General features: G+C 43.8%; 1 protein-coding gene across 5 annotated transcripts in view; it reads left to right on the top strand.

The window, feature by feature from the left end:
* The window catches only part of LOC126544054 (DDB1- and CUL4-associated factor 11), a 107,072-nt gene that overhangs the window by 39,104 nt on the left and 53,214 nt on the right, over window positions 1–14,754 (top strand). For 4 of the 5 annotated variants that reach the window (XM_050191252.3, XM_050191254.3, XM_055061623.2 and 1 more), the window contains exon 5: window positions 10,292–10,356. In XM_050191252.3, the coding sequence (XP_050047209.1) occupies window positions 10,292–10,356 (65 nt within the window). Of the gene's footprint in view, window positions 1–8,120; window positions 8,142–10,291; window positions 10,357–14,754 lie in introns of those variants that run through there. The other variant, XM_072286098.1, reaches the window with a different exon arrangement.

Raw genomic sequence — 14,754 nt, 5'->3', positions numbered from 1 at the left:
ATTTGTACACATGCAACAAGGACACTCGCGGCAGCAGCAGCAGCAGCAGGCGGCAATATTAAGTAGCGGCGGAGGAGGCTCAAGTTGTGGTGTATACTGACCTGCGTTTACAGAAAGAATTCCCTGGTTAGGAACGTAGCCACAGGACTAGCGCCACGCCGCTGCTGCCGCAGAGTGCAAATGCAGTCGATCTTCAGTCGACGTGGCTTCATATACTGGTTCCCGAGTGGCAGCTGCTCCGCGGACAGGCGATGCACTTCACAGCAGGTACGTACGGCGCACCAGTAGATAGTCCCGCCCAACCGCAGGCACCGCGAAGGCAGTCAAGGCACGTGGCAGTGATGCAATTCAGCTTGCAGAAGGCAAAAAAAAAAACTGTACGCCTGGCAGAGATGCGCAGACGTAGGGACCTGCGTTTACAGAAAGAATTCCCTGGTTAGGAACGTAGCCACAGGACTAGCGCCACGCCGCTGCTGCCGCAGAGTGCAAATGCAGTCGGTCTTCAGTCGACGTGGCTTCATATACTGGTTCCCGAGTGGCAGCTGCTCCGCGGACAGGCGATGCACTTCACAGCAGGTACGTACGGCGCACCAGTAGATAGTCCCGCCCAACCGCAGGCACCGCGAAGGCAGTCAAGGCACGTGGCAGTGATGCAATTCAGCTTGCAGAAGGCAAAAAAAAAAAAAAAACTGTACACCTGGCAGAGATGCGCAGACGTAGGGACCTGCGTTTACAGAAAGAATTCCCTGGTTAGGAACGTAGCCACAGGACTAGCGCCACGCCGCTGCTGCCGCAGAGTGCAGAGTGCTGCCGCAGAGTGTCATTTGGGGATGCCCAAGTAACAGTAACCCCGCACCGTACTACGAATACAACCCGTGGCATTGTCTCAGATGATGATCTGTTAGAGCTGACTAAAGCCGAATTCCTAGAGGGCTTCAGTGAGCAGAATGTCATCAACATTAAACGAATTAATATGAGGCGTGACAGCAAGGGAATCCAGACCAAGCATCAGATACTTAGCTTCGGCTCAAGTTTTGTGCCCAAGTCCATCAAGGCCGGGTACATCAATGTTCGTGTCAGGCCATACGTGCCAAATCCCCTTCGATGTTCCAAATGCCAGCGTTTCGGCCACAGTTCACAGAGCTGCCGAGGCCACCAAACTTGTACAAGATGCAGTGCTCATTAACACACCTCTGAATCTTGTGAAAACTCTCTCTACTGTGTAAACTCTGATGGGGAGCATGCCGCATACTCACGGTCGTGCCCATCCTGGAAAAGAAGGAAAGGAAATAGTGACAAGTAAAGGAAAATATTACTTTCAAGGAGGCATGCAGGCAGGTATCCTACCTGCTCAAGAAGAGCTTTGCCGATGTGATGCATCAGGGGACAGCGACACAACAGCTTGCAGCAGCTCTCCGGCCCACACACAATGAGCCGGCGGTGATGCCATCTGCCACTTTGGCAGCTGAAGCCAGCGCTGCTGCACTGTCCCAAAAGAAGGGGCTATCGACTTCTGGGTTGGTGGCTTCCAGAATTTTGTCTGCCGAGGCGAAGCCTTCGAGGCAAACAAACTGCTTGAAAGAGCGGGTGTTTAGCGCCCCTGAAGAGGCGATGGACACGTCTTCTAGCCGGATGGTGCAGCAAGTGCCTAAGGAGTGTCGGGAATCCCTCGACCGCTCCAAAAAAGAGAAACCCCGCATTTTACAGGGCCCGAAAAGGACTCTGTAGGTTCACTCTGCTTTCACATATTAGGCACACAGCACCATCCACTTCTGCAATATGGACACACAGATATTACAGTTGAATGTCAGGGTACTTCTACGCAATCTAGATGATGTTAAAGAACTTCTTCATAAACGGAGTCCAAAAGTGCTGTATCAACAGGAAACACAATTAAAATCTACACACACAAACTTCCTTACACACTATGTCATTTTTTTGGAAAGACCGCAACGAGGCTAACATCTCGTCCAGCAATGTACCCATAGTCATCGAGAGTGTTGCTTGCCAACACTTGCCCCATCAGACACTCATTGAGGCAGAGTCAATTCGGGCAATCTTTTTTAATAGACTGGTCACTGTATGTTCTATATACATACCCCCAAACTATCATCTTGGAAAAGGCGATTATACTATAACCTCACTGAGCAGCTTCTGGACCCCTACATACTCGTGGGTGATTTTAATGCCCACAACACTATGTGGGGAGACTCATGATGCGACACAAACGGTTGATTCATTGAAAATTTTCTTCTGGCCTCTAGTCCCTGCCTGTTCATTGAGGAGCCATCCTATTACAGTGCCCAATACAACTCGTACTCATTAATAGATCTAGCAATTGGTTCAGCTTCTCATCTGTCTTACCTGGAATGGAACCTCGTCAATAATCTTCCTGGAAGTGACCACTTCGCTGTAACTTTAAACTTAATAATGCAGCATGACAACCCTTTCCATATTCTTCGATGGAAATTAGGCTTGGCTTACTGGAAGCATTTTAATGTATCAACCTATTTACCACGAGATTTTATAAACAATTGCAGTATAGATGATGCTGTTGCACATTTTACTGCTTCTATTATTGATGAAGCCAAAAAGTCTATCCCACAAATGAATGGTGGTTCACTTACAAGACGTGTTCCCTGGTGGAAAGAAGACTGTACAGAGGCACGAAGGAGGCAGAACAATGCATGGGGTGTATTGCGTAGATTTCCAAATGCAGAAAATCTCATTCAATTTAAAAACATTAAATCACAGGGAAGGCAGACCCAGCATCAGGCAAAGAGAGAAAGCTGAGTGAAATTCTTCACGGGTATAGATTCATACACACAGGAGGCAAAGTGTGGAATGGCTTGAAAATGCTAAAAGGGCAGCTAATCCATCCGTTGCCTCTGGAGAACGACCCTGTAAGACCAGGCAGGCTCTCTTGGGGAGCACTTTGAGCAAGTGTCAAGCTCAATTCATTGTTCACATTCCTTCATTAAATATAAACAAATAGAAGAATGTAAGCCAATCATATGTAAATGCCTTCAGAACGAACCGTATAACTGTCTTTTCAGTATTGCCAAGTTGAGAGCTGCCTTGATCACATGCAAGAGCTCCACACCACACACCGGGACCTGACAGAGTCATGTATGACATAGTTAAGAACGCACACGCAGATAAGCAACTGACACTACTTGCACTTTTCAACGCTGTTTGGGCTGCCGGATACCTTCCGTCCACATGGAAAGCAGTGATTGTGGCCCCTATTTTGAAGCAGGGTAAATACCCTTCCTCGGTGGCAAGTTACTGCCCGATAGCTCTCACAAGTTGCCTTTGTAAGCTATTTAAAAAAAATGATTAATAGGCAACTTTTTCATTTCCTTGAACTGAACAAAATGCTTTATCCCTATCAGTGTGGCTTTAGGGAAGGGTGGTCCACAATTGACCATCTTGTGTGCGTTGAAGGAAATATCCGTGACGAATTTGTATGCAAACAGCTTTTCTTGTCGATATTCCTCGCTATAGAGAAGGCGTACGATACAATGTGGCGTTACGGAATCTTGCAATCCCTGGAAATATGCTAAAACCTAATAGAAAGCTGTTCGTGTAATCGTACCTTCCATATCAAAATCGGCACTGTATTGTCACATTCATTTATACAAGAAACTGGTGTACCTCAGGAAGGCGTGCTCAGCTCCACATTCTTTATCATTAAGATAAGCACACTCCGTGCCTCATTACCACCGGCTATATTTTATTCCATCTACACAGATGACATACAAATAGGCTTCAAGTCCTGTAACCTAGCAACGTGTGAGAGACAGGTACAGTAGGGCTTGAACAAGGTTTGAACCCCTACAAAAGTTCTTGTGTTCTTTTGACAAGAAAGAGATGCCTGGTTCCAGATACTTGTGTAGAACTGTGTGGACAACAAATACCTGTCAACAAAGAGCAGAAATTCCTAGGTATTATACTTGCCTCTTAGCTTACTTTCATTCCACACATAAAATATCTCAAAGCGAAATGTCTAAAAACATTGAACTTACCGAAAATGCTATCCCGCACAACACGGAGTAGCGATACGAAGTGTTTAATGAATCTTTACAAGAGCCTCATTCGATCACGATTTGACTATGGTGCCGTGGTATAAATCTCTGCCACCCCGAGCGCACTAAAGATGCTAGATACCGTCTACCGTCTAGGTATCTGCCTGGCCACTGGTGATTTCAGAACAAGCCTCATTGAAAGCTTGCATGTAGAATCAAATGAGTGTGCATGCCATCTGCAGAGAACAAGCGTCAGCCTCGCATGTTTTCTCAAAATTCATTCTAGTCATGACCATCCGTGTCCTAATACCGTTAGCGATATGACGTGGGCTATACTTTTTCGTAATCGTCCCTCTGTACAGCCTTTCTCACACCTGCCGTGGTTGCTCAGTGGCTATGGTGTTGGGCTGCTGAGCACGAGGTCGTGGGATCGAATCCCGGCCACGGCGGCCTCATTTCGATGGGAGCGAAATGCGAAAACACCCGTGTACTTAGATTTAGGTGCACGTTAAAGAACCCCAGGTGGTCGAAATTTCCGGAGTCCCACACTACGGCGTGCCTCATAATCAGAAAGTGGTTTTGGCACGTAAAACCCAATACTTTAATTTTTTAGCCTTTCTCACTGCATGTGAGGGAGCTTAGTGATGGAATGGATGGCCCACCCCTAGCTCAATGCATCCAACCAAGCTGTTACCTCCTTGGGAGTAGCAGGCGATAGAATGTGATTTATCTTCCCTAGAAGTTACAAAGCACACTCCAGAGCTCAAAATGCGAATGCATTTCTTGGAGTTCCAGTCCAAGCACTCCTGCACAGTTTTACAGATGCTTCTAGTTCACATGCTAAGGTATCTTATGCAGTCGTCGGTCCATCCTTCTTGGAATCCAGTGTACTCCACCTGGAAACAAGTATCTTTACGGCTGAGGCCTATGCACTGTTGTCATCTGCAAAGCATATAAGGAAATTAAAACTTGTAAAAGTAAAAGTAATTATATGTACAGACTCCCTAAGCATCGTAAAAGCCTTGAAGTCACTCTGTAAGCACAAACACCCTGTGCTTATGGAACTCTGTTCCGCTCTGTCTGGAGCATATACATTTAACCAGCATGTTTGAGCACCTGGCCATAGAGGCATCAAGGGTATTGTGCTAGCCGACCAAATGGCCACGTCAATTGCATCGCACACTGTGAACCCACAGCTGCGCTCCCTTCAACAGATTTGAAGCCTTTCTTGCAAAAGAAACTGCAAAGCCACTGGCAACACTTGTGGGACACTGAAACAAATAATAAGCTTCACTTGATTAAGCCACAGTTAGGCTTCTGGCCCTCCACAACAAAAACACGGCAAACTGATGTCCTGTCGTCTCAGAATAGGACATGCATACGGCAACCACAGTTTTTTGCTGACTGGTGATGAACCACCGACCTGTGGTAGATGTGGTGAGTGGTTGACCGTCCTCCACGTCCTCCTGCAGTGTCGGGAAGCCGAAACGAAGAGAAAGAAACATTTCCCTCTAGCATACTGCTACCGTGACCCTCTCCATCGCATTATATTTCTAAGTGAAGAACCACTTTTTAACACCAAAGCCGTTCTAGGTTTTTTGAGTGATGTTGTATTACATGTTATCAGCCCAAGGAATTCGTAGCGCATCCTCTCGCCAGAGAATGCTGCTGCAATAGTAGTGTTCTGTACAGCGCGTGCCTCCAGGCTCTTGGGCTGCCAGGGCTCTGTCAAGGCAGTAGTGCTCACAAGTTCTTACTGCCGATATATTTAGTATATGTATTATCCTTTTAGAATGAGCAAAATGAGAACAAGGTAAAAGCAGGAGCGAACGTTTCGACAAGTGGACTTGTCTTTTTCAAGGTGACATATGCTTTCCACGGCACAGTATATATAGGTATACACAGTATATATACCCCCTCTCCCCCAAAGGGGAGAGGGGGTAAGGCGGGTGCGTGTGGCAGTAACCAAAGATGTGTTAGCGGCAAGGGTGTAGAATTGAGAATAAAGGAGTGCTGTGCACAAGGTCAGTGGCACGGCCATGTGTCAGCCAGCGTGTCAATGGCCCATATGGCGCAAAACCATGTCAATGGCGCAAAACCCCATATATCATTATCATCGAAGGGCAGACAAAGTCTCTTGGCACACAGACAATATGTGTTGAGAAACAAAGTGGACCTGCTACAATTATGATGACTGTGGACAGATGAAAACTGCCTCCATGCACAATTGTGCACCGTAGTTTCAGCATGATAATAGCCACGAAAAGAATTGCTCAAAATTTTTAAAATTTTACACCACATAATGATGCAGACCCAATTGCAGCCACGACAGTGGTGCAGAAAAAGCCACAGAAAGTGTGCAGTACTGTTCAGTATAAACATTTCGACTTGGTCTAGCCGTTCACTGCACGCAATGCATGCGGCTCATAGCTCAGTCCGAGTATTCTGTGCCAATTATTTACGCATTCACAAGAAAATTGCTCAGAAAAAAGAAATGTTCGTTGTGTAAACGTTTTGGACGTTGCCTCCCTGCGGGAGCTACTGCCAGAGACCGAGGATATTTGCGACACCGATGAGGTCTGCCAGCACTGCTTCACGCGCCTTAAGGAAATTCTGTCTTCATCTATAGACACCCGCTATGAAGCAGTGACTTGATCAAGAAGATGTCATCTCCAACCCTTTTTTGTGAAAGAGCTCGGAAAATGGGTGACCAAATCAGTTCTTCATGAATACATATGCCGCACTCAAGCCGTGGCTATTCATGAAGTGCGAGCAGCGTGGAAGCATTATTCTGCATTTTGATTTTGTGGGTAACTGGACTGTCCCCTCAAATGAAGCACAATCATGCCATTGGCGCAAGAAATGTATCTCCATTTTCACCTGTGTCGCCATGACAAGGAAAACCAGGGAAAACAGAGGGAAAGTGGGAGATGAAAATTCAAGACGATGAACAAAACGAGGACAAGGTGAAAGCTGGAGCCAATGTTTCGACAAGTGCACATGTCTCTTTCAAGGTGACATATGCTTTCCTTGGCATGGTATATATACATATATATATATATATATAGGGAGAGGGGTAATGCAGGTGGGCGAGGCAACGAACAAACGAGGGTGTGTTAGCAGCGAGGGTCGTGCTATTCAACGTCGGTGGATGAATGTAAGGTAGCATCATGTGTCAGCCGGTTGATGTGTTGCAGTAAGTTTCTTTTTTTCGTCGAAGGGTCCTGGGAGATTATCTGCTCTGTTGGAGGTCAGTGAAAGGCAGTTGACCTGTCACTGTAGGTTCCTTTTTTTTATGGAAGGGGCCTGGATGACGAGAGGGAAAGGAGGGAGGATTATCTGCTTTGTTGGATGTCAGTGAGCTACCACTGACCTCCAACAGACCTCCAACTAATGCACGACGCTACCTCGCATTCCTATACCGACGTTGAATAGCATACCTCTCTTTTCAATTCTACACCCTCACTGCTAACACACCCTTGTTCATTGCCTTGCCCACCTGCATTACCCCTCTCCCATTTAGAAGAACTGTACCTGTATATATATATGTATATATACATACTATGCCAAGGAAAGCATATGTCGCCTTGAAAAAGACAAGTCCACTTGTCGAAACGTTGGATCCGGCTTACACTTTGTTCTGGTTTTGCTCATCATAATGGCAAGGAAAGCAACACACAACTTTGCTGTCATAAGCGACAACATGCATCGCAACACAGCGTACGCCTGCTACGCCCTATGTAGATGTGCACGAAGTGTTGGCTGAAAAAGCACCCATCTACTGTCACTTAACATATGTCAGTGATGGTGCAATGAGCCATTTTAAAAATAGTTACCAACTGTATGAATTGTGCCACTACAAGTATGTATCCGCGAGGTGGATATTTTCTGCCACCGCGCATGGGAGAATGCGTGTGACAGTGTGAGTTGACTGCTTAAGCGCCAAGTTTCCCAGCACAACCCAAGGTTTGGAAGCACTCCTTCCATTCAGTCGGCACATGAGATGGTCTCCCAACTTAGCGGCAACCTCAAGAATGTGGCCCTGCTTCATGCGCCTGCTGCAGCCACCGAGGAGCATTGTCAGCAGAAGTCATTGGAGTGGAACTCAGTGTGGTGCGTGCCAGGAATTCAGCCATGGCATGTGTGGATGTGTGCCAACAATCAGTCAAGCAGACATGCGCTGTCCATTGCGAGAAGCGCCTCTAGCCAGGGTGATTAAACCCTTTTAAATACTAACTGCAAAGGACACGCAATAAGTTTATTCGAGCACCACAAGTAGCGTAGAGTTAGTTCTCTCTTGCATCCCAGAAAACAAAGCAGAAACACATTCTCTGTTCTTGCCACAATAAAAAAAAAAACCAGGTAAACCTTCCTTCATTTGTAGCAACTGTTGCCTTTTCTTTTTTTGAAAGAGAGCAAACGTTAACGAACCGGAACGAGTCATTGCGGCACTAAATCCAACACACTCAATGTGGGCCACTTTGGCCAGTTATATTTTGTGAATAAAGCTAATGAGGAAGCATGTTGTTGCACCCACACTTTGCCCGACATAAGCGGACTTCCATCCAAAACTTTTTCAGAAATTAAAACCAGAACCAGAGTTTTATTTTTGAAGATGAGTTTTTTTTTTTTAAGAACTTGTTCATTAATTTTTTTCTTCTCTTGTATTCCATGTAGGAAGATATTTTGCATAAATCTTGCAAAGAAAATGCTCTGTTTGAAACATTTTTCAAGTTGCTGTAGAAATAGGAAATTAGCCAATACGCATCAATGTTTAAAAATTTTTCTGATTTGGGCGATGTATGGAATTTTTGTTAACTTTTTTTTGTTTGTGGATAGCATAAAAAATTCATGGAAGTAAATTACTGCAAAGTTTATTAAAATGAGCAGAAATGTTTTTCTGCACAATATTTTTATTTTCCATTTATTTCAGCCATGAAATCGGGAAAATATTGTGGTAAGCAATGGGGGGGGGGGGGGGAACGCTCCCGCCATTACCTTCAAATATTTTTTTGGCTTACTCGGAACGCTTATCGGGAATAAAATTTTTGGTTCCGTCCAGTCCAAACATTCCTACATGACATAAAAAAAACAAAGTAAGAATATCAAGAGGACATGCATGTTTGATCTCTCATGGAATCGACCACTAGAGCTCATTGTGCAGACCACTCATTGTGCAGAGAGAAAGCGTGAACACTGGAACTCGTGCCAAGCACATTCTTTTTCGGCGGTGGTGGCGCCTCAGGCAAAGTAGCACTTGCACAGTGGGTCCGAAGCCCATGCCAGCACTTTGTTTCCATGCTCGCCGCATGTTTAGTCCCTGCCAGTACTCCGCTTTCCTCCTCACCCTTTTGCCATACCCTCCTCAGCTTTCTGCCTGTTGGTTCCGCTGCACCCTCCTCTCTGCTTTTCTGCTTCCGGCTCTTCACTCTCGCTGCTTTTCTCATCCCCTGCTGCACGTTACATTCGCTTTCATCTTTTGCTGTGCTCATTCACTTGGTGACTAGGTTAACGCTCACCACAGGAACGAGCGCCTAAGAGCTGCGCTCTAAAATAGTTTTTCTTCTTTTTTCTAATGGTCGTGCCAGACTTACAAATAAATAAAAACTTGCTTTGTGGACCTCCCTTGTATTTCATTATGGCATGTGTAAAATTGCAGGCTCTTGTTTACATCTCTCTGTGCCGGTGATTGTCATACAGAGGCAGTGTTTCTCTCTTAAAATCTTAGATGAAAGATCTCGTGCTTACCGCTACTGTGTCCGAAACGTGCGGGCCCACCTTCACTTCACATTATTTTTTCAAATTTTGCACCACAATATTGATATGCGCAAAAAAAATGACTGGGGATAATGTGGCAAGCTGGAAACTGTTGAATATGATGCTTTCGAATGTGGTGCACAACTGGACATTCGAGCTTATGCAATTGTGCAAGCAATTATACATTTAAGGAATAATTTGGACAAACTAGCTAATCATTGATACAGAAAAATTCACCAGCATGCACAAGACAACTGCTAACAAAACACTGTTGGCCCCATCATCGTAGCTCATAAGCCTTTCTTTTTTTTGGCAGCTTGGCTGGAACACATGGTATAGATTGCAAGGAGAAATTGCAAAAATAAAATAATTTTCACAGCTATAAGTAGTCCTTCCTATTGCACTCTATCCCAAGGTTTGGTGCACATGTTGCAATGCAGCTGAAGGAACAAAGCTCACTACCTGCACATTGTCACTTTTTTTTATCCCTTGTGTTTACATTACAGAGAGAATGTGGAATGCCATTTCGTGGTATCTTCACAAGAGGAGACAAGTGCAGGATGAGTTCAAGGCAAGTTTTGAGTATCAGTTGCGTCAGCCTCTTTGATAATTGTATGAAGCTAATGGTACATTCAGCCGGTCCCTACTGCACTCTGACTTGAATTGCAATGATGCGGATATTGCTCTTGACCAGAGCCAGAGAAAGCATGACCAAGTTGAACTTGCAGCTGCTCGCGAGGGTCATCTGAGCCCAGAAGGGAAAACACATCAGCACGCCTTCTGTTCTAAACAAGCGAGTTGCGCAGGCTCCCAACACACTGCAGAAGCTGCAGAAGCCATGCGATGGGAACTCTGCCAAATCGCAGTTGCACTTCCCAAGTTGAAGGCGAGAGCATCTTAGTGGGAGTATAGTGCTCTGAAAGAGCCAGCCGAATGAGTTCTGAGCACCCAATTTGAGCCAGCCGAATTTAACATGCACCGTCGGAGCTCTCGAGAACGACCAGCCTAATGTACCATAAGCGAACAGTTATGGAGAATCACAAATGCGCTGCATCCTGTGTACCTCTGTGAAATGGTGTTTTGTAATTCGCACATATAATTTAACACTTTCCCATTCAGGTTCAGGAGACCTCTCTCCCTAACCAGAACTCCAAGCCCTCCTTTCCTTCTTTCTGTGTTTTCTTGCATTTTCCGTAAACTTTGTGTTGCATCTGTAAAGTTCTAAAACACTTTAAACTAATTCTTGTTGAAGTCATCACTGTCAGACTCCAGCTGGGTCCTGCTTGAATGTGTTGAGTTCTGTTCACTGATTTACTGTTGAGTTCTGTTCACTGGGTGAGTCACCGGCAGTCCTACTGTTGGGCCTACCTCTTGTTATAAAAAGGGGCCTTATGTTTGCAAAGACAAAAAAAAAAATATGCTGATGCAGTTGATATGCATGTAAAAGCAGAAAGTAGGGGGTGTGTGAATGCCAAACCGTAGCTTTGGAATTAAGTTTTTGTGGTGGTGGCTGTACCATTTTCTGGGATCCTGGGCGTCATCCTTAAAGGACCTCTCACCAAGTCTGGCCATTTTGAGCTGACAAGCGTGCAATGCATACAATGCGTGCTAACGATCATGGTTGATAAGTATTAAATCCCTACTCACCGTGGAAAGATCTTAAATTTCAAACCAAGTGCCCTTTACCCATCTCCTCGTGGGCGCCATGCTCCCAGCCAGAGAGTCAATAGCAATCGCACAAGTGCACCTATGTACATGACGCTGCTGTGCTGTCACTCACAGTGAGACGTGACTCCGAGAACTATTCAAGGCAACATCAATTACTTGTTTAATATGTTGTTTCAATAGACAAATTAAAGTTTAGAGAAATAGTAAAACATACAAACTGAATGTCTGCGTATTTTCCTTGGAACTGTAGCGAGAGAGAGGTACTTCCGTTTCGTCTGCTTGTCCCCAAGTTGTGCAGTTGCGTGTGCAGAGGGTGAAACTGTCATTTTCTACCATGCCAGAGCTCGATTTGATAATTACGTGAATGCCAAAAGAAATTTTTTTATCAAGAGATTGGGCATGGCGGTTGAATTTTAAGTGCTCATCTAAGATAATGCCTAGAAATTTTGTTGACCCAGATCTTGTGATTATGTGATTGTTAAGTGATATGACTAAGGAATCTACGAATAATGTTTGAGGGGAATGAAATACCATAAATGTTGTCTTTGATAGATTGATATATAATGTGTTTTTCAGGCACCATGTGTGAACATTAGCGAGGTCATTGTTTAATTTGTTTACTAGTGTGACGGAATTTTTGTCGGATACGAAAATGGTTGTGTCATCAGCATAGAGGAGGCAGTGGGCATGCATTAATATTTATGGGAAATCATTAATGAACAATAAAAATAACAATGGCCCAAGTATTGATCCCTGAGGGACTCCTCTATTAATAACTTTAGGTGAAGAGAAGGAACTATTTACTTGGACTATTTGTGGTCGGTCTGTTAGGTAGTCCCGAATTAACTGCAAAGGCAGGCCAGAAATGCCATAAGATTCTAGTTTGTGTAGGAGGATGAGGTGGTTAATTGTATCGAACGCTTTAGTGAAATCAATAAAGGGAGCACCGACTAATAGGCCTTCGTCTATAGCTAATTTAACTTTGTCAGCACGTTAAAGAACCCCAGGTGGTCAAAATTTCCGGAGTCCTTCACTACGGCGTGCCTCATAATCAGAAAGTGGTTTTGGCACGTAAAACCCCATAATTTAACTTTTTTTTATTTAACTTTGTCAGTAAACAAAATAAGTGCAAGTTCAGTTGACAAATGCTCTCTAAAACCAAATTGATACGGAGATAATAGCTTAAATTTGGATAAGTAATTAGTTAAACGCTTGTGAATAAGGTTTTCAATTACCTTGCTAAAGAAAGGCAAAATGCAAATAGGACAATAATTATTCAAACACTCTCGATTACCTTTTTTTAGAAATGGGGATTACCTTACCCATTTTGAGGCTTTTGGGAAAGCGCCATCTTTAAATAATTTATTTATTTCAAACACTCTCGATTACGTTTTTTTAAAAATAGGGATTACATTACCCATTTTGGGGCTTTTGGGAAAGACTCCATCTTTAAATAATTCATTTATTATGTCGGCAAGTACCGGTGAAATTTCATTATGCACAAGCTTAATGTTCGATGGTCGGATGAGATCAAGGCTAGGCCCAGTTGTTTTGAGTGATGTTATGATACTGCAAACTTCTTGTGAAGTTGTGGGGTATAAATAAAATGAATAGGGACTGCGTGGTAAACTAGGTAAGGGTGGTTCATGCTGTAGATCAACTGTAGCACTAAAATGGTTACTGAAAGTGTTAGCGATGTCCTTAGGGTCGGTTAAATTAACTGAATTGTAGCTGACGCATGATATGCCATTATCAGTGATATTAGTGTTAAAAAATTCTTTAATAACTTGCGAGTTTCGTGTGGTGGTGTTTCCATTTTGTCTAATCTTGTTTTCATAGTAATTAAGCTTACCACATTTTAGGGTGGCTGCAAGAACATTTGAATATGCTTTCAATCGTGAACGCAATGTGTTATTAAATGGCTGAGCTTTGAGCTTCTTGTGAAGGTAGTCTTTTTTTTTTTTATTATGGACCGTGTTAAACTGTTGCTGATCCAAGGCTTTCTTGGTGTACTAAACCAGTGCGTCCCGGTGAAGTTACTCATGCATAAATTAGGGCACTCTGATATCTTAGCTGGAAAAGATCAAAAGCTTTTTCTGCACATTGCTCCTGAAACACGTCAGTCCAATCAGTCACACGAATTAGGTGAATCAATTTATTTGAATCAAAGAATGACGATGTTTTTTCTAGAGAAACTAGATGTTACAGAGCCTGTGGTAAAAAATATGGGATAATGGTCTGTTATATCATAGTTTACTACACCAGCCGTGGTATTATCAGTAGGTAAGCTGGAAAGGATATGATCTATTAGAGTGCTAGAACCACCTTGTTCACACCGAGTTGGAGTATGAATTAACAAAGAAAATCCACAGCTAAGAAAAGTGCTAACATACTCGGAGCATGACTGACTGTTAGGGTCAATTATATTGACGTTAATGTCACCGCAATTTATAATGTCCTTGTTCTTGTCAATTAACTTGTTCAGTAACTGCTCGAATTCTCTGCAGAACTAAAAATAAGAAGACGAAGGTGGACAATAGATAGACGCAATTATAATATTACGATTCGTCGACAACAAATTACTGCTTGACTTAAAGTTACCTTGATCTACTTCTAACCAAACATATTCGCAGAGAGAGGAGCACAAAGTGAGGTCATGATGGAATTTATATGACAGTTTGAATTTACTAATATGGCCGAACCGCCACTACAATGTCCTTTGCGATCATAGTATTCAGAAGTATAACCGGGAAGACCGTACAGATTTCCATCATGGGATGACAACCCCGTCTCAGACAGGCAAATGAAAGAGAAAGCGTGGTCCAGAATGGAAAGAAACATGACAAGATCATCGTGGTGCCTACGAATACTGCGGATGTTAAGATGTGCTAAATTTTTTTCAACAGAGAATTGTTTTGATCAAGTGAAAAAACAGACTCAATCATGATGATGAATTGTAAAGATCAGTCAGTGCTAAGAAAACGACATGTGATTACATGAATATAGTTAGATCAGTCACACAGGAGATGCGGTGCACACAGCTGTCTTCCGGCTTTCTGGCCTTGATAGCGCAGTTGTCGGTCCACAGAAATTTCCAACCTTTAGATTTCTTAAGGTCTAGCGCCTGCGCAAAAAGTCGCTCATTTTCCGGTGTTAGATGATCGTTGACAAAAATAGATGTTTGTGGCTTATGCGAGAGCCCAATAACACTCGTAGTGAGCCGGACCTTTCGCGTTTTGGATGCAAAGTCAACCTTTTTTGTCCTAGAGCAGAATCGTGCTGTGATGTTAGTTCCCTATTC

Source organism: Dermacentor andersoni, chromosome 1 (assembly GCF_023375885.2).
Source record: "Dermacentor andersoni chromosome 1, qqDerAnde1_hic_scaffold, whole genome shotgun sequence".
Taxonomy (NCBI): Eukaryota; Metazoa; Arthropoda; class Arachnida; order Ixodida; family Ixodidae; genus Dermacentor; species Dermacentor andersoni.
Note: the sequence above shows the minus strand (reverse complement) of the source record. Positions and strands in the feature narration are given on the sequence as shown.